Below are 19,831 nucleotides of genomic sequence, written 5' to 3'. Positions count from 1 at the left end.
AATAGGTGTCAAACAGGTGTAAAAAATTATTTGGTCAATTAGGTCAGGGAGAGACTTAAAAAATATCATTAAAGGGACATTATGGTCAAAATATAAATGCACATAAATGAATTACATCTTTGATAAGAAACATATTTGCAATATACATGAATTAGCAAAAATGCTTCTAGTAACAGTTATCACTGTTTTAGTGCTAACATTTTTCTCTGCACGTGCATGTGAAGCATAACTAGATACAGTATTCTCAGTGCACCTGCATTTTTTATACTGCATATGTTAGCAATTAACAAATTAAATTACCAGATGGTACAAGCACCTTAGGCTCTCTGGGAAAGTGCTATGTTTGAAATGCTGGTGCATGGTGAATACTTAAATACACTTTTGATGTATATTACAAAATTGCTTCTGTTCACAACTGAAATGCATCCATGTGGATTCCAATTTTGGCTGGAGCGTCCCTTTAATAGAAACAAACAAACTTACTCTGCAATATGTGCAAGTACATTCTAAACGTTAAAGGGACAGTATACACTCATTTTCATATAACTGCATGTGATAGACACTACTAGAAAGAATAAGATGCACAGATACTGATAGAAAAAATCCAGTATAAAACTGTTTAAAAACTTACTTAGAAGCTCTCAGTTTAGCTCTGTTGAAAAGGTAGCTGGAACACCCACTGCAAGTGGGAAATAAGACACTCCCCCCTCCCCCTTCTTTTGCATATGAAAAACATAATTTATGCTTACCTGATAAATTCCTTTCTTCTGTAGTGTGATCAGTCCACGGGTCATCATTACTTCTGGGATATTACTCCTCCCCAACAGGAAGTGCAAGAGGATTCACCCAGCAGAGCTGCATATAGCTCCTCCCCTCTACGTCACTCCCAGTCATTCGACCAAGGACCAACGAGAAAGGAAAAGCCAAGGGTGAAGTGGTGACTGGAGTATAAATTAAAAAATATTTACCTGCCTTAAAAACAGGGCGGGCCGTGGACTGATCACACTACAGAAGAAAGGAATTTATCAGGTAAGCATAAATTATGTTTTCTTCTGTTAAGTGTGATCAGTCCACGGGTCATCATTACTTCTGGGATACCAATACCAAAGCAAAAGTACACGGATGACGGGAGGGATAGGCAGGCTCTTTATACAGAAGGAACCACTGCCTGAAGAACCTTTCTCCCAAAAATAGCCTCCGATGAGGCAAAAGTGTCAAATTTGTAAAATTTGGAAAAAGTATGAAGCGAAGACCAAGTTGCAGCCTTGCAAATCTGTTCAACAGAGGCCTCATTCTTGAAGGCCCAAGTGGAAGCCACAGCTCTAGTAGAATGAGCTGTAATTCTTTCAGGAGGCTGCTGTCCAGCAGTCTCATAAGCTAAACGAATTATGCTACGAAGCCAAAAAGAAAGAGAGGTAGCGGAAGCTTTTTGACCTCTCCTCTGCCCAGAGTAAATGACAAACAGAGAAGACGTTTGTCGAAATTCCTTAGTTGCCTGTAAGTAAAATTTTAGAGCACGGACTACATCCAGGTTGTGCAGTAGACGTTCCTTCTTTGAAGAAGGATTTGGGCATAAAGAAGGAACAACAATCTCTTGATTGATATTCCTGTTAGTAACTACCTTAGGTAAGAACCCAGGTTTAGTACGCAGGACTACCTTATCCGAATGAAAAATCAAATAAGGAGAATCACAATGTAAGGCTGATAATTCAGAGACTCTTCGAGCCGAGGAAATAGCCATTAAAAATAGAACTTTCCAAGATAACAACTTTATATCAATGGAATGAAGGGGTTCAAACGGAACGCCCTGTAAAACATTAAGAACAAGGTTTAAACTCCATGGTGGAGCAACAGTTTTAAACACAGGCTTAATCCTGGCCAAAGCCTGACAAAAAGCCTGGACGTCAGGAACTTCTGACAGACGTTTGTGTAACAGAATGGACAGAGCTGAGATCTGTCCCTTTAATGAATTAGCAGATAAACCCTTTTCTAAACCTTCTTGTAGAAAAGACAATATCCTAGGAATCCTAACCTTACTCCAAGAGTAACCTTTGGATTCACACCAATATAGGTATTTACGCCATATCTTATGGTAAATCTTTCTGGTAACAGGTTTCCTAGCCTGTATTAAGGTATCAATAACTGACTCAGAAAACCCACGTCTTGATAAAATCAAGCGTTCAATTTCCAAGCAGTCAGCTTCAGAGAAGTTAGATTTTGATGTTTGAAGGGACCCTGTATCAGAAGGTCCTGTTTCAGAGGTAGAGACCAAGGTGGACAGGATGACATGTCCACCAGGTCTGCATACCAAGTCCTGCGTGGCCACGCAGGTGCTATTAGAATCACTGATGCTCTCTCTTGTTTGATTCTGGCAATCAATCGAGGAAGCAACGGGAAGGGTGGAAACACGTAAGCCATCCTGAAGTCCCAAGGTGCTGTCAGAGCATCTATCAGGACTGCTCCTGGATCCCTGGATCTGGACCCGTAACGAGGAAGCTTGGCGTTCTGTCGAGACGCCATGAGATCTATCTCTGGTTTGCCCCAACGTCGAAGTATTTGGGCAAAGACCTCCGGATGAAGTTCCCACTCCCCCGGATGAAAAGTCTGACGACTTAAGAAATCCGCCTCCCAGTTCTCCACTCCCGGGATGTGGATTGCTGGCAGGTGGCAAGAGTGAGACTCTGCCCAGCGAATTATCTTTGATACTTCCATCATAGCTAGGGAGCTTCTTGTCCCTCCCTGATGGTTGATGTAAGCTACAGTCGTGATGTTGTCCGACTGAAACCTGATGAACCCCCGAGTTGTCAACTGGGGCCAAGCCAGGAGGGCATTGAGAACTGCTCTCAATTCCAGAATGTTTATTGGCAGGAGACTCTCCTCCTGACTCCATTGTCCCTGAGCCTTCAGAGAATTCCAGACGGCACCCCAACCTTGAAGGCTGGCGTCTGTTGTTACAATTGTCCAGTCTGGTCTGCTGAATGGCATCCCCCTGGACAGATGTGGCCGAGAAAGCCACCATAGAAGAGAATTTCTGGTCTCTTGATCCAGATTCAGAGAAGGGGATAAGTCTGAGTAATCCCCATTCCACTGACTTAGCATGCACAGTTGCAGTGGTCTGAGGTGTAAGCGTGCAAAGGGTACTATGTCCATTGCCGCTACCATTAAGCCGATTACTTCCATGCATTGAGCCACTGACGGGTGTTGAATGGAATGAAGGGTGCGGCAAGCACTTTGAAGTCTTGTTAGCCTGTCCTCTGTCAGGTAAATCTTCATTTCTACAGAATCTATAAGAGTCCCCAGGAAGGGAACTCTTGTGAGTGGAACGAGTGAACTTTTCTTTTCGTTCACCTTCCATCCATGCGACCTTAGAAATGCCAGCACTAACTCTGTATGAGACTTGGCAGTTTGAAAGCTTGAAGCTTGTATCAGAATGTCGTCTAGGTATGGAGCTACCGAGATTCCCCGCGGTCTTAGTACCGCCAGAAGAGCACCCAGAACCTTTGTGAAGATTCTTGGAGCTGTAGCCAATCCGAATGGAAGAGCCACAAACTGGTAATGCCTGTCTAGGAAGGCAAACCTTAGGTACCGATAATGATCTTTGTGAATCGGTATGTGAAGGTAAGCATCTTTTAAATCTACAGTGGTCATGTACTGACCCTCTTGGATCATAGGTAAAATTGTCCGAATAGTCTCCATCTTGAACGATGGAACTCTTAGGAATTTGTTTAGGATCTTTAAGTCCAGGATTGGTCTGAAAGTTCCCTCTTTTTTGGGAACCACAAACAGATTTGAGTAAAACCCCTGTCCCTGTTCCGATCGTGGAACTGGATGGATTACTCCCATTAACAAGAGCTCTTGTACGCAGCGTAGAAACGCCTCTTTCTTTGTCTGGATTGTTGACAATCTTGACAGATGAAATCTCTCTCTTGGAGGAGAGTATTTGAAGTCCAGAAGGTATCCCTGAGATATTATCTCTAGCGCCCAGGGATCCTGAACATCTCTTGCCCAAGCCTGGGCGAAGAGAGAAAGTCTGCCCCCCACTAGATCCGATCCCGGATCGGGGGCCCTCAATTCATGCTGTTTTAGGGGCAGCAGCAGGTTTCCTAGTCTGCTTGCCCTTGTTCCAGGACTGGTTAGGTTTCCAGCCTTGTCTGTAGCGAGCAACAGCTCCTTCCTGTTTTGGTGCAGAGGAAGTTGATGCTGCTCCTGCTTTGAAATTACGAAAGGAACGAAAATTAGACTGTCTAGTCTTGGCTTTGGCTTTGTCCTGAGGCAGGGCATGGCCTTTACCTCCTGTAATGTCAGCGATAATCTCTTTCAACCCGGGCCCGAATAAGGTCTGCCCTTTGAAAGGTATATTAAGCAATTTAGACTTAGAAGTAACATCAGCTGACCAGGATTTTAGCCACAGCGCCCTGCGTGCCTGAATGGCGAATCCTGAATTCTTCGCCGTAAGTTTAGTAAGATGTACTACGGCCTCCGAAATGAATGAATTAGCTAGTTTAAGGACTCTAAGCCTGTCCGTAATGTCGTCCAGAGTAGCTGAACCAATGTTCTCTTCCAGAGACTCAATCCAGAATGCCGCTGCAGCCGTGATCGGCGCAATGCATGCAAGGGGTTGCAATATAAAACCTTGTTGAACAAACATTTTCTTAAGGTAACCCTCTAACTTTTTATCCATTGGATCTGAAAAAGCACAGCTATCCTCCACCGGGATAGTGGTACGCTTAGCTAAGGTAGAAACTGCTCCCTCCACCTTAGGGACCGTTTGCCATAAGTCCCTTGTGGTGGCGTCTATTGGAAACATTTTTCTAAATTTCGGAGGGGGTGAGAACGGCACACCGGGTCTATCCCACTCCTTAGTAACAATTTCAGTAAGTCTCTTAGGTATAGGAAAAACCTCAGTACTCGTCGGTACCGCAAAATATTTATCCAACCTACACATTTTCTCTGGTATTGCAACTGTGTTACAATCATTCAGAGCCGCTAACACCTCCCCTAGTAATACACGGAGGTTTTCCAGTTTAAATTTAAAATTTGAAATATCTGAATCCAGTCTGTTTGGATCAGAACCGTCACCCACAGAATGAAGTTCTCCGTCCTCATGTTCTGCCACCTGTGACGCAGTGTCTGACATGGCCCTAATATTATCAGCGCACTCTGTTCTCACCCCAGAGTGATCACGCTTACCTCTTAGTTCTGGTAATTTAGCCAAAACCTCAGTCATAACAGTAGCCATATCCTGTAATGTGATTTGTAATGGCCGCCCAGATGTACTCGGCGCTACAATATCACGCACCTCCCTCTGAGCGGGAGATGTAGGTACTGACACGTGAGGCGAGTTAGTCGGCATAACTCTCCCCTCGTTGTTTGGTGAAATTTGTTCAATTTGTACAGATTGACTTTTATTTAAAGTAGCATCAATACAGTTAGTACATAAATTTCTATTGGGCTCCACTTTGGCATTGCAACAAATGACACAGGTATCATCCTCTGAATCAGACATGTTTAACACACTAGCAAATAAACTTGCAACTTGGAAATACAATTCAATTAGAATAATATTAAAACGTACTGTGCCTTTAAGAAGCACAGAAGATCTATGACAGTTGAAAATTAATAAATTGAAACAGTTATAGCCTCAATCCTTGTAAACAACACAACTTTAGCAAAGGTTTAATCCCATTAGCAAAGATAACAAATTCTGAAAGCAGGAAACAAATTACAGAATAAACGTTTTTTATCTCAGTCAAACTATAATTCTCACAGCTCTGCTGAGAGAAATTACCTCCCTCAAAATAAGTTTTGAAGACCCCTGAGCTCTGTAGAGATGAACCGGATCATGCAGGGAATACAATGAGTTGCTGACTGAAATATTTGATGCGTAGTAAAAGCGCCAAAAAACGGCCCCTCCCCCTCACACACAGCAGTGAGGGAGAACAGAAACTGTCAGAAAACAGATTAAGCAACTGCCAAGTGGAGAAATAGTGCCCAAACATTTATTCACTCAGTACCTCAGTAAATGAAAACGATTTTACATTCCAGCAAAAACGTTAAACATAATCTCTAGTTATTAAACAGCTTTATGTATTTCTTACAGTGTAATTCTAGTGAAGTACCATTCCCCAGAATACTGAAGTGTAAAGTATACATACATGACATTATATCGGTATGGCAGGATTTTCTCATCAATTCCATTGTCAGAAAATAAAAACTGCTACATACCTCTATGCAGATTCATCTGCCCGCTGTCCCCTGATCTGAAGTTTACCTCTCCTCAGATGGCCGAGAAACAGCAATATGATCTTAACTACTCCGGCTAAAATCATAACAAAAACTCTGGTAGATTCTTCTTCAAACTCTGCCAGAGAGATAATAACACACTCCGGTGCTATTTTAAAATAACAAACTTTTGATTGAAGATATAAAACTAAGTATAATCACCATAGTCCTCTCACACATCCTATCTAGTCGTTGGGTGCAAGAGAATGACTGGGAGTGACGTAGAGGGGAGGAGCTATATGCAGCTCTGCTGGGTGAATCCTCTTGCACTTCCTGTTGGGGAGGAGTAATATCCCAGAAGTAATGATGACCCGTGGACTGATCACACTTAACAGAAGAAAGACCCTTTACACAAACAGGAGCAAGCTTGAGTAGGTATCTGACGGTATTCTCATAAAACTTTGGGGCTTGGTTAGGAGTCTGAAAATCAGAGCAATGTTATTTAAAAATAAGCAAAACTATACATTTAAAAAAAAACAACTTTAGGGGCTATATAAATAGATAATCTACTAAACATTTATGCAAAGAAGAAATGAGTGTATAATGTCCCTTTAAATACCAGACATGTGCATACGTCTCCTTCATGGAGAAATAAACGCTAAAGATAATGGCCGCCAGGGGCATTCGGCTATTTTGGGAGCCGGATTTCTACTTGTGAAAGTGCAGCACACTAAGATCTGGATTTGTACAAATCTTAGCATGTTGCACTTTTAATCGAAGAAATGTGGCTCTGCCAATATCTTTGGCATTTGTTTCCTCAAGAAGTAGACAAATGCTCATATCTATTAAATGCTTAGTAGTGCATGATTAAAATACATTCATAGTATATACAATAATAATAATAATATTACATTTATAGTTTAATGATAATGTACAGATCCCCGCCAGTGTCATGTTTTAAAGCACAGTAAACTTGTTTTAAAACATGATAATAGGAGTAAATTAGAAAGATGCTTAAAATGTCATGCTCTATCTGAATCATGAAAGAAAAAATTGGGGTTCAGTGTCCCTTTAACTTGAGGTAATTGTGTAACATACAGGTAGCCCTCAGTTTACACCGGGGTTAGGTTCCAGAAGGAATGGTTGTAAATCGAAACCATTGTAAATTGAAACCCAGTTTATAATGTAAGTCAATGGGAAGTGAGGGAGATAAATTCCAGGCCCCTCTCAAAATTGTCATAAGTAACATCTAATACATTATTTTTAAAGCCTTGAAATGAAGACTTTAAATGCTAAACAGCATTATTAACTTAATAAAATAATCACACAACACAGAATATATAATTAAACTAAGTAAAATGAACAAAAACATTATAAATCTAATAAAATAATCACACAACACAGACTTCACTTGCATTTTTCTGCAAACAGTTCTTTCTATGCATTCCAATCTGGACTGATTTATAGACAGAAAGGTCTTGTTCCTTTGAAATCTGCTCGATAGCTCAGGTCTGGTTAAACTGATTAATTTCAGCTTGCTTGGTTTTGCTGCAACACAAGCAGACAGCTCCATCTACTGGCTATTTTAATAAATGCACTGCTTCTCAATGTTTTTCAATAGCAGTCACATGACTGGAAAAAAAGGTTGTTATTCTGAAACGGTGTAAATTGAACCGTTGTAAAACGAGGGCCACCTGGTACTGTGCGCATGATGTATTACAGCGCGGGAACGAGTTTACTTTTTTTTAGAACATGACATCGGTGGGGCTCCACACCTATGAAATACAATATTAAAATAAATATTTCAAATTAAATTGAATATTTTTATTTTATCTTATTTTTTTTTGCTGACATTAGGGAAATTTTGGAAACAATGATTTTTTACTTCATAAGCGTATCAAATAACTTGCTTTGTGAAACCTCACAAACAGTATTTCAACTCATCAAAAAACACCCTTTTCAGTTTTCATGTGTTTTTTTGTTTTTTTTTAAATATATGTTTTTATGCCCTTTTTATTGTTGTTAAATTCATCATGCTCTGTTTACACAACAATTTCCTAGTTTCATTCAAATGGTAAAATAGTGAACAAATCACACATTTAGACTATAAAGGGTCCTTATTCTGTTAAAGGGACAGTCTACCATAGAACTGTTATTGTTTTAAAATATAGATAATCCCTTTATTACCCATTCCTCAGTGTTGCATAACCAACACAGTTATATTAATATACTTTTTATCTCTGTGATTACTTTGTATCTAGGAACCTTCTTCCAGCCCCTGATCACATGACTGTGAATGTTTATTATCTAGTGTCTTACATTTAGCATTGTTTTGTGCTAAATCTTAAATAACCCCCTGTGCCTGAACACAGTGCTATCTATATGGCCCATATGTACTTTTCTGTATCTTTGTGTTGAAAAGAGATTTAAAAAGCATGTGACACGAGGCAGCCATCAAAGGCTTAGAAAATAGCATATGAGCCTACCTATGTTTAGTTTAAACTAAGAATACCAAGAGAAAAACAAATTTGATGATAAAAGTAAATTGGAAAGTTGATTCAAATTAAAAGTCCTATCTGAATAATGAAAGTTTAATTTATACTAGACTGTCCCTTTAAAATGTTCTAATCTGTTAAAGCGTGTCATTTTCACACTAGCAATGATGTGATGCTATTTGATTTATCCCTGAAAAAGTGTTAAAGGGATAGGAAACTCCAACATTTCTTTCATGATTTGGATAGAACATTAAATTATAAATAACTTTCCAATTTACTTCTATTTTCAAATTTGCTTAATTCTCTTCTTATTCTTTGCTGAAGCAGCAGCATTGCGCTACTGGCAACTAGCTGAACATATCTAGTTAGCCAATCACAAGAGACAAATGTTTAGAGGCACCAATTAGCAGCTAGATCCCACTAGTGTAGGATATGTATGTATTCATTTTCAACAAGGGATACCAAGAGAACAAAGTGCATTAGAAAATAAAAGTGAGTTTAATATACATGCTCTATCTGAATCATGCAAGTTTAATTTTGACTTTTCTATCCCTTTAATTACATAGTTAAAGACCCACTCATGACCCGCAGAACACTGCTGGTCCCAAGCAGAAGCTGTGTGACTTGCGCTGCTGTTTGGATCAGAAATAGTTTCCTATTGGGACCAGCAGTGCTTTGTGACTATGTGAGTAATGCCTTTGCATTAAAATTAAAAATTACATGATTTTACAGATTAGAGGATGTCATTTTAACACTATAATGGCTCTTTAACTTAAATACTAGGGACATAAAAATTAGAATTAGGATATTATGATACATACAGAGTGTTTTTATTTTCTTATTCACAGTTTATTTTTTTTAACAAATATACATATTCTCTTTGTATTCTTTTTGGAAACAACGCCTTTCCATGAGAGCGTACCTATGTATGCTCAGAAGCATGCACATTCAGTATGTGTATACGAATATGACAAACACAGTTCCAAATACTTCCACTGTACATGGAAATTAAATTATATATATATATATATTTAATATTCCAAGTGGAATCCACATGTTGAATAAGTGAAGTATGTTGTGTGTCCAAATCCAAATTGAACAACTTTAATGGATTAGATTAATGTTGGTCAAGGCCGGATTGGCCTACCAGGATGCCAGGAGATTGCCCGGTGGGCAGCAGCAGCTGGTGCTGAAAAGCTACAATTTCTAGGGGAGATTAATCAATGCAATTGGGATATAGGGTAACTATATATCAACAATCTGGCACATTTTTTAAATACAAAGTAATATAATTTAATTCTGAAAAAATATTGTGGGAAGGATTATCCCAGTAATCCCCATTGAGAAAAATGGGGCGTGTGCATTCTACCAACTCAATAGAAAATAGGGCTGGTCTTCATATTTTTCAGGGCTGCTTTTTATTCCCAGTCCGGCCCTGATGTAGGTTAAAAACTTTGCACTCAAAATAAATATCACTTATATCATGTCCTGTTATTCAGTGTGGTTTTCATTTTGGCCTCCAGATTGTAAATTAGACAATTCTACTGCAGAACATGTGTCCTTTTTATTAATAGTAAAATAAAATATGTTTAGCTACATTTATGTTTATTTGCATCTGCAACATTGTACCTATACACAAATGGATATCTAGTGAAAGTTATTTATACTCACCACTGTCACTGCATCATTCAAAAGAGACTCTCCAAACACAAGAATGTAAAGTTGCTCATTGACATGGATATTTTCAAAAACAGCGAGAACAGCAACCGGATCCACAGCCGAAATCAAACTGCCAAAAAGCAGACACTGAAGCAATGAAATGTCCAACAGGCCAAATGCTTCAATCTGACAGATTCCAAAGAGAGAGATTCCAATACCCATAGCATTCCACAGAGTGCCAACGACAGCATACCAAAATATGGTTCCAATATTGTCAAAAAAGGGCCTTGTAGGCAGGAAATAGCCTGCATCGAGCACAATTGGAGGCAACAAGTACAAGAAGAAAGCATCACTCTTCATAACAATAGGAGATGATTCTTTGACACCATATATAATTCCTCCAAGCACTAATCCAACAAGGATGAGAAGGCAGCTTTCTGGCACAATAGTTGGCAGTTTGTGGTACAAATGAAAACCTGCATGAAAAAATATACAGCAGTAAAATTGTCACATATATATGAAATGAAAATCTAATTATATTATATCTAACTCATCTGAATATGAACATCACTGCTACGCTGAATGCAACACTAAAAGCTTTATGATTTTTTTTTATTTGAAGTGCTCATAAGGTATACATCAGACTCCTCAGGTATAGATCATTTCTATGGATATTAAAGGTATTGATAGAACCCCTGGAGTGCAAGATAAATTTATGGGAATTAATTAAAGGGGCATTAAACACTTAACAAAAGCTAGATAGAATGATGCATTCAAAGAAAAGATTAGTTTGAGAATAACATGCAGATGGATTTTTAAGGTTTCATTAGCTGTTTAAATATTGACAAAATAAGTGTAAGGTTTTAGTGTCTATAAAACAATGGGAGCTGCCATGTTGTAACTTAGGTTACCTTCTCTGCTGTGGCCAATTAGGGACAGTTATAAATAGGTCACTAGAGTCTGCAGCCAATGGCTGTGTGGAATATAACAGTGTTCTGCGCTTCCATTTCTAACAGGAACTGAAAAGCTCACAATTTCTGAATGGAATCACAGTAAAAGGGGACAAAAAATAATGAAAGTACATTGTAGAGATGTTTTATATATATACAATTTTATCATTTTATATTACCATCTCAAAGTGTTTAATGTCCCTTTAAAGGGACAGTCAAGTCCAAAATAAACTTTCATGATTCAGATAGGGCATGTCATTTTAAACAACTTTCCAATGTACTTTTATCACCAATTTTGCTTTGTTCTCTTGGTATTCTTAGTTGAAAGCTAAACCTAGGAGGTTCATATGCTAATTTCTTAGACCTTGAAGACTGCCTCTAATCTGAATGCATTTTGACAGGTTTTCACCACTAGAGGGCATTTGTTCATGTGTTTCATATAGATAACATTGAGCTGACACATGGGAAGTTACCTAGGAGTGAGCACTGATTGGCTAAAATGCAAGTCTGTCAAAAGATCTGAAATAAGGGGGCAGTTTGCTGAGGCTTAGATACAAGGTAATTACAGAGGTAAAACATGTATTATTATAACTGTTGGTTATGCAAAACTGGGGATGTGTAATAAAGGGAATATCTATCTTTTTAAACAACTAAAATTCTGGTGTTGACTGTCCCTTTAACCTTGTCTGGAATGTAAAATGCCTTCTTTACAGTCATATGAATGTCTACTCCGTAGAACTGCTGTACAATACCCCCAACATTTGTATTTATTACTGTATCTATAGTTGTTGTGTAATTACTTTCCTGTTACCTAAACATAATTTTCAAGAGATTTATTTTGAGCATTTTATGACCCTAATTCTGCACAATGGGACATATGTGTTCTACATAACTGACTTTGGGAATGTAATGTACGCATTGTCAATTACAGACTTCATAGTATCTTATGTGATCTCATTACTGTGATTTATAATAAATGCTATTTATTGCCATGTTAAATTGCTAGATATTTTTATACTTGAACTCAACCCTCAAACAGAAATGTTACAGCTAGAGAAGGCTTGTCCAACTTAAGGCTCTGGGGTTACAATGTGTCTATGAATAAGGCTTGCGGCTGAAACGCGTAAGACCTTCCAGTGTATGCTGTTGTTTTTATAACAATGTTACCCTGTGTGTGTTTTCTAATAAATTTCTAATTTTAGTGCTTTAAATGACTTGGACTATGGTGTTCTTTGGACTATTGGTACTTACAATGTGATATGCCAAATATTTTAATCTGGCCCTCCATTTTTCTTATCTATGTATTGAATATGTTATGTGTTAGTTATTTGATTTTATTTTGCCAAAATTCCCCATTAAACAGCAATTCTGTACTAGTAGAAAAGCAGGTATATATTTTTGGATCTGAGCAATAATACAAGTACATTTCGGTATCTTGCTGCCAAACAGAAACTAGCTCTTGGGCAAGACAAACAATTATATTCATTCATTCAGAGTAAATCAAACAAATTAGATGTGCGCCTCACCAACTGGAAGGAGTCTTAATTAAAATAAAGAACTGCAAAAAAATTAAAATTAAGTCATTAGTTTACATTAAAAAAATCTCCTGGAACAGGCTTGCAATTGACTAGATTCTATTGTCTATATTCAAGTGGCTTCTAATGTAATTTTGATTGTTGGGTGCCATTCATGCATAATGAATGAGCACCTGCATCTTACAACATCTAGCGTAAATGCCAGTGAATAGTATTTCAATACAAAGCCATTTATATGTTTATAAAAAAACAGATGTATGACTGATATTGAGTCTGTAAGGGCAATATTTTATGCAACCTGCTACTGACATCAGCAGTCAGTCATTGAGGGGCTCAGCCAGTACAGCAGCTCCCCTATAAAAGCAAGTGCTATTACTTTTTTAGGAGCTGTCATGATATAGCATAATATATCATAATAATAGCTATGTGCCTTTAGCAGCTTTGTTAGCTGTCAAATGCAGAAGAAGACGGCCGCTCTCACCCTTCGGCTCTTTTTGGAGCCGGATTTCTTCTTGTGAAAGTAAAATACACTAAGATCTAAGCAAATCCAAATCGTGTTTTGCACTTTCACAAGAAGAAATCTGGATCAGAAAAGAGCAGAAGGCTGAAAGAGGCCGTCTTATTCTGCATTTGGCAGCTAATAAAGCTGTCAAATGCACAGACCTACATAATAATAGCATCAGTATCTTATAAATGTTGCTATAATGCGCATTAACATGCATTACTGCTCCTGGCCCTTCTTCAAATACAGGGCCTAAAAGCAGTTGTAACAGCTATCAAACAGTTGGTTTTAGTGCATACAACTCAATGCACATGAAGAAAAGGAAATTATCCTCTCCATGACGTTTACCCTCTTGATGACTACCACTCATTTGAACCCTCAGCACAAACAAACGTATCTCCTCCACCACAAAATACCATAACTGCACTGTTACTATACCACTGACCTATGTCACAGTGATCACATGAACATGGGGTACTTTTTTGGGCATCACTGGACTATCTCACACCTGAGACATACAGTCATTGTCCAGTAAACCTGAAACCAGCATGCACTGTACTGCAGCGTGCCAGTATCTAGGCTCGATTTTAAAGAGAAAATCAAGTCAAATTTAAACTTTCATGATTCAGATAGAGGGGTCGATTTATGAAGCAGTCAATGCTGCTTCCGACCCACTCCGCTTCAGTTCTGCCTGAAGCGGAAGTTAAGAAGCAGCGGCCCAAAGACCGCTGCTCCTTAACACGTCCGCCACCTCTGAGGTTGCGGACAGCAATCAGCCCTGTCGAATATGATTGGGTTGATTGACACCACCTGCTAATGGCCGATTGCTACATTGTATCATGTCCTAGGAAGGCAGGGTGGCAGGCCTACTATAACAAACAGGCGCAAGATCAAATATAAAAAGAAAAATACTTTAATGAAAAATTAATATATAAAATACATGATAGGCATGACACTAAGACAAGGGACGCGTCAGGCCTCTGTTTTTCTTCCCTCCCTTGTCTTAGTGTCATGCCTATCATGTATTTTATATATTAATTTTTCATTAAAGTATTTTTCTTTTTATATTTTATCTTGTGCCTGTTTGTTATAGTAGTGCCTGCCACCCTGCCTTCCTAGTTTGTGTAGTACTGCGCGGTCTTGGATCAGATCGCAGGCTACGGCACTCTGCCAGCTCCTGTTATTGGAGGAATTCACAGCACTTACCGGTTCCGGTTCCGGACGCAGCTATACCGCGTCTACACACTTTGTTTGCGATCGTATCATGTCCGTCTGCACAATAATAAATTTACCCCAGAGTATGCAATTTTAAACAACTTTCCAATTTTCTTCCATGAACTAAACGTGCACAAACGTGTCTTTTTATATTTACACTTTTTAAATCACCACTTCCTACTGAGCATGTGCAAGAATTCACAGAATATACGTATATGCATTTGTGATTGCCAGATGGCTGTCACATGATACAGGAGCAGTGAAAATAGACATAACTTTGAACAGAAAAAAAATCTATTGCTCATTTGAAGTGCTATTGCATTGTTTTTATCATGCATTTGTTGATTATGTAAATCTACTGTATCCTTTAAGTATGCAATCACTGTGACCAGTTGTTACAGTGATTGTATACACAGTACCAGTCATATTTGACTGTTACTGTACTGTTGCTGGATAGCCTCACATGCAGGAATCCAGCAACAGCATGAGATACATAATGATTGCAGCATGTATCTCATGCAATGTAGGAACCCCTGATTACTGACAGGCATGCGATCACAGGAACTCCATATCCCTGCAATCACTAGTCTGAGTGGCCTCCATTATGCTATATCTGCAATGTTTCACTTGCTGCATGCAATAAATAAAGTTATTACTGACATACTTTCCTTTTTTACTGGATCTTTTTTAATTAAGGCACTTCAATATACCCTTAAAATGCCATTAAATACAGTAAAATTGCATAACCAACAAATACATAATAAAATACAATGCAACATCACTTACTCTAAATTTGAAATGAGCAGTAGATTTTTTTCTGACAAATATAAAAAAGTACTTACATTTGTAAGCCTGTGAATCATTTTACAACCAGTAGCCAATAACAGACTAATATACTTATGGACTCTTGCACATGCTCAGTATGAGCTGTTGCCTCAAAAGGTGTTTGTATAAAAATGAATGTGCACAATTTGATAATGGAAGTAAATTGTAAAGTCTCTTAAAAGAGCATGCTCTATCTGAATCATGAACATTTCATTTTGACTTTAGTGCCCATTTAACTATTTTGGAGGAGATTTATAAAAGGCGACTGCCCCTGTCTATCAGTCACAGATACGCTCATTGCGCCTGCAACTGATAATTATAAATCAGCTGATTAAACCATTGCCTCCTAAACCCTTTTAGTCAACTTAGAGCTGGTGCATGAAACCCTGGACTGATCCAACTGGGGCGATGGATAAGCCCCAATTGTTTTTTAGGGTGCATCTACTTGTGAAATAATAAATATGGGGATCAAATGCACCCACAATTTGCAATCTCAGGCGGACAGGTTCATTACATGTGAACCTTGTCTGTCCGCACGGTGATAAATCTGCCCCTTCATGTATATATTTCAGGTATTTAGTCATTAAGTAAAAAAAAGTAACGATATGGTTTACAGTAGTTAACTATAAATATTCCTTGACAGTTCTTTATGATCTTGGCATACATAATTGCTACTGATAACATTCATCCTTTTAGAACGTATTATTTCACAGTCATAAAGAGGTGATGATTAACTCAGATTTATAACAGATTTAACCAGTCACTTATAACATCTTGCACTAGCTTAAAAGCAAACTGAAAGAATTAGGAAGTTACACTATTACAAAGGCACTGCAGAAAAACGCAAGTTCTGTAAGTTAATTAAAGGGCCACAAAAATCTAAATATTTCATGCTGTAATTTGTTAGAGCATTAAACGCACCACTGTGTGTTTAAGCCCAGCAAAGGGGTTAAACACACAGTAGAAATACCGCTTGGGACCGGCAGAGCACTGCTGGTACCAAATGGCTAGTGATAGTTCCACATCTAAGTTGTGCGAATTAGAGAATGTATTTTTTTTACTATTATGGCCTGTTAGGATTTTTTTTTTTCGGTTTAAAACAGAAATCACAATCTGATCAATCTGTGCATTTCACTTTTGATCATAAAGTGATTCAACGTTTGAAAAAGTACCATTTCTAAGAGCAAAGTTTTGTACTGGAGTTTAAGAAACATTTTCAACAAACAAGAAAGTTGAACATTATTATGCATACTGCAGTATCAATAGCTTTGTATCCTTCTCAAACACAAATGCAGCCAGTAACAAATAACCATAGAATGTTCTCCGCGTTTTTGTTACTACATCTACATAATGAACTGTCTTCTTCGTTTTAAAAGAGCATTCCCCTGTGGAATTGGGTTACAGTTAACCAGGTCATGTTCTAATAAAGAGATTTTAAATAAATTCAGATACAAATATTAGGGTTGTGGCCATACTGAAAGTTTTTTTTTTTTTCATTTATATATTATTTTTTTTTAATTGAAGGACCACAAACTATTTTCTTGGAATCTGAATAAAAAAAAAAGAGTATATATATACCGTATATATACACTTTCATATGAACAATAAATAAGCAGTTATTTATCAAATAAATACTGCACACCAAAAATGTACATATACAGATGCAGAACACAGGGAAATCAGGAATAAGCCAGTGGCAGAGATGATAAAGTATGTTTGTGTTGCAATGGGGAGTGGGACAGTCCGAGTTGAAGATGTGGGGTCAGAATACAATGCACTGGAGGGTCCAAAAGGCCCCTGAGTCATAGGTTAGGCAACACTGGAAGATGCATAATGCACACTGGCAATAGGCAATGTCATTTAGAATTAGCGTTGCAGTGGGTGGGAGGGTATTTGCACCAATATCTCCTGTGCTGCAAAAAATAAAGTTTAATTTTATACACAAACATTGTGGCCTTTTTAAAGTCATGCGGGTTTATGTTTGGCCATAATGTACCAGATTCTGCAAATGAACATTGTATCTAATGTTTTGGTTTGCTGTTACTTAACTGAAATGCCAAATGAAAGCAATTATGATTTTTATTTTTTTTTATTTATAATGCTTTGTGATATTATTGTGCATTAATTATTAAGTTTAAGTCATGTGCCAATAAATAATAGAGAACTCCCTCTAATTTATACATTTACACAAATGTATTTATAATTTGCTTATTCTGTTGTGTATAATAATTTACAGCCTCAGATTGGTCAATATATATTTAATTTCTGAATTAAAACATAAATATAATTCACACCTATATTATAGTAAAATGTTATTAATAAATTACTATTTTGCAATATACTGATGAATAAAATGTGGTTTCAAATATACAAATATTTAAATTATAAAATACACTATTTACTTATAATGATCACAAACAAAAAATAGATTAAATGGAAAATTGCTGCTGGTTCCCTAGCTAAACTCTAAACTGCAGTTTACTTCTAGTGCAAAGTAAATAATGAGGCATAATTTAGCAGCTATAGTTAAAAATAAGGGTGTGCAAATTTTAACACAATCTGAAGTGTTGTTCTAAAAGTCAAATTAAGAACCAAGTCACAGGACAGATCCCAGTAAGTCTGTAAAATGTCATTGCTCTGCTAAACCATGTCAAGATTTAAAGGTGTGCTCTTATAAACAACACAAGTCACAGACTTTATGTCACATTACATTTTTACAGATGAATGCAATATTGTGGTTAATGACTGATATTAAATATTTAAATGCCGATGATTTTAATACTTTTTATCTCCAGTAGTCCATCTGGACATTCTCCTGCCAATAACCACTGCTGTCTTATTGCTTGTCAAGAAGTCAAAAACTGAAGACAAACTCACATTCATATATAAAAGTACCTCTGAACTATGCTTCACAGTTAGTGGCATGTAATGTGCTGCAATTATGTACATGTACATTGTATGAACATCTTATTTCACTGATATAAAGCTTTACTCACCTATTTTGGCCAGGGAAGCAAGTAAAATCCATAATGTGATCTCAAACGGGTACTTCACGTGAGGATAATCCAAGGTGAACACTGGCAGTCTTGATTCCACAGGGGTGACTCTATTTTGTGGGGTTGTGCATAAGTCAGTACTAGAGCTAACAGGTGAGGAGCTGGCTAGAGCCAGGGGTGTGAATAGTCCCCAGGTAACAAGGCAAGAGAGCAGTGGGTACACAGCGGCATTGGGCAAAGCAGAAAAGGTCATGATATACTTGTAGTGTGATCACCTCAAACAGCCATGTGAAGAGTGACAGCTCCAGACAGCCTCCTGCTCGGTAGTCAGGTGGAACGGTGACAGAGCGACGCGTTGCTGCTATGAGCCAGGACAGAGGACCCAGTAACACCAGCACAGTCAGAGAGAGACCTTTGCCTTGCTGCCTCGGTTCCCTTTCGTCTCAAACTCTTTGGCAGTGGCACTGTTTGGCAGGTGCACAGTGACAGACTTAGACTACAACCTCCTGCTCACCCCTCCCTTTAGCCATTCGGCTCACAGGCTCCTCCCTGCTTCACTTTCCTTATTCTCTCAGATTACTCCTATATTGATTTAAAATATTAAAAGGAAACTTATTAAAGTGAGATAAATATTGTTATTCTATGCTAGAAAAACACACATTAGTAGGATATTTTATTTCCATTTTTTTATCAATCTGATAGAATTGTTGATTACATTTCAAGAATGTATTAAATACACATATTTCTTTGAATCAGTGCAAACTGTATGCAAATTCACCTAGAAGGGGGTGAGGTGATTCACACGATCTTTGTGGTTTGGCTGGAGCAGATGAGGATGTCTTTTAATGAAAAATACACTTTTTAAGTAAAATATAGATTAATGTTCAAAGTCTTTATTGAACTAAAGCTAGGGAGTGTTGAGGTGCTGACTTCTCTTACCACTTGGGTTCCAAAGGGGGGCTGTCACACAACACAGTGCTATGCAAAATGCTACAGATTTTTGGTAGCCTATAAATCCAAACAAAGGTAACAATGCATGCATGTAATAATGTAATTTAGGCTTTATTTTCTACATACTTAAAGGGACAGTACACTGTAAAATTGTTTTTCCATTAATGTATTTTACATGACTGATTATACTACCTGCAGAGTATAAAATATTTGAGAAATTGCATTTTCAGGTTCATTTGTGTATATGAAGTAGCTGGTTTTGTGCTTTAAAATACAGCCTATTACAGTGGGTTGAGCTTCAGGTAATATCAGATCTCATTATGTTATCACTTTTATGTACACAGACTTGCTTCCTTATCTTATATTTGTCTAGAAAACCAAAGCTCAATACTTACAGAGAACAATGGAAAATTATCATTTTATTAATTAAAGGGCCACTAAACCCAAAATCTTTCTTTCATGATTCAGATAGAGAAAAGAA

The 19,831-nt window shown here is 37.8% G+C and overlaps 1 protein-coding gene across 2 annotated transcripts in view; it reads right to left on the bottom strand.

The window, feature by feature from the left end:
* The window catches only part of LOC128654017 (sodium/hydrogen exchanger 2), a 217,295-nt gene extending 198,407 nt beyond the window's left edge, over positions 1–18,888 (bottom strand). For both annotated transcript variants that reach the window (XM_053707660.1, XM_053707662.1), the window contains exons 1-2: positions 18,400–18,888; positions 10,389–10,852 (exon numbers count right to left, since the gene is read on the bottom strand). In XM_053707660.1, coding sequence (XP_053563635.1) covers positions 10,389–10,852; positions 18,400–18,652 — 717 coding nt within the window. In that variant the 5' untranslated portion in view covers positions 18,653–18,888. The remainder of the gene's footprint in view (positions 1–10,388; positions 10,853–18,399) is intronic.
* Positions 18,889–19,831: the final 943 nt, after the last annotated feature.

Source organism: Bombina bombina, chromosome 3, assembly GCF_027579735.1.
Source record: "Bombina bombina isolate aBomBom1 chromosome 3, aBomBom1.pri, whole genome shotgun sequence".
NCBI classification, from domain to species: Eukaryota; Metazoa; Chordata; class Amphibia; order Anura; family Bombinatoridae; genus Bombina; species Bombina bombina.
The sequence above is the reverse complement of the archived record's forward strand: the minus strand, read 5'-3'. Positions and strand labels throughout refer to the sequence as shown.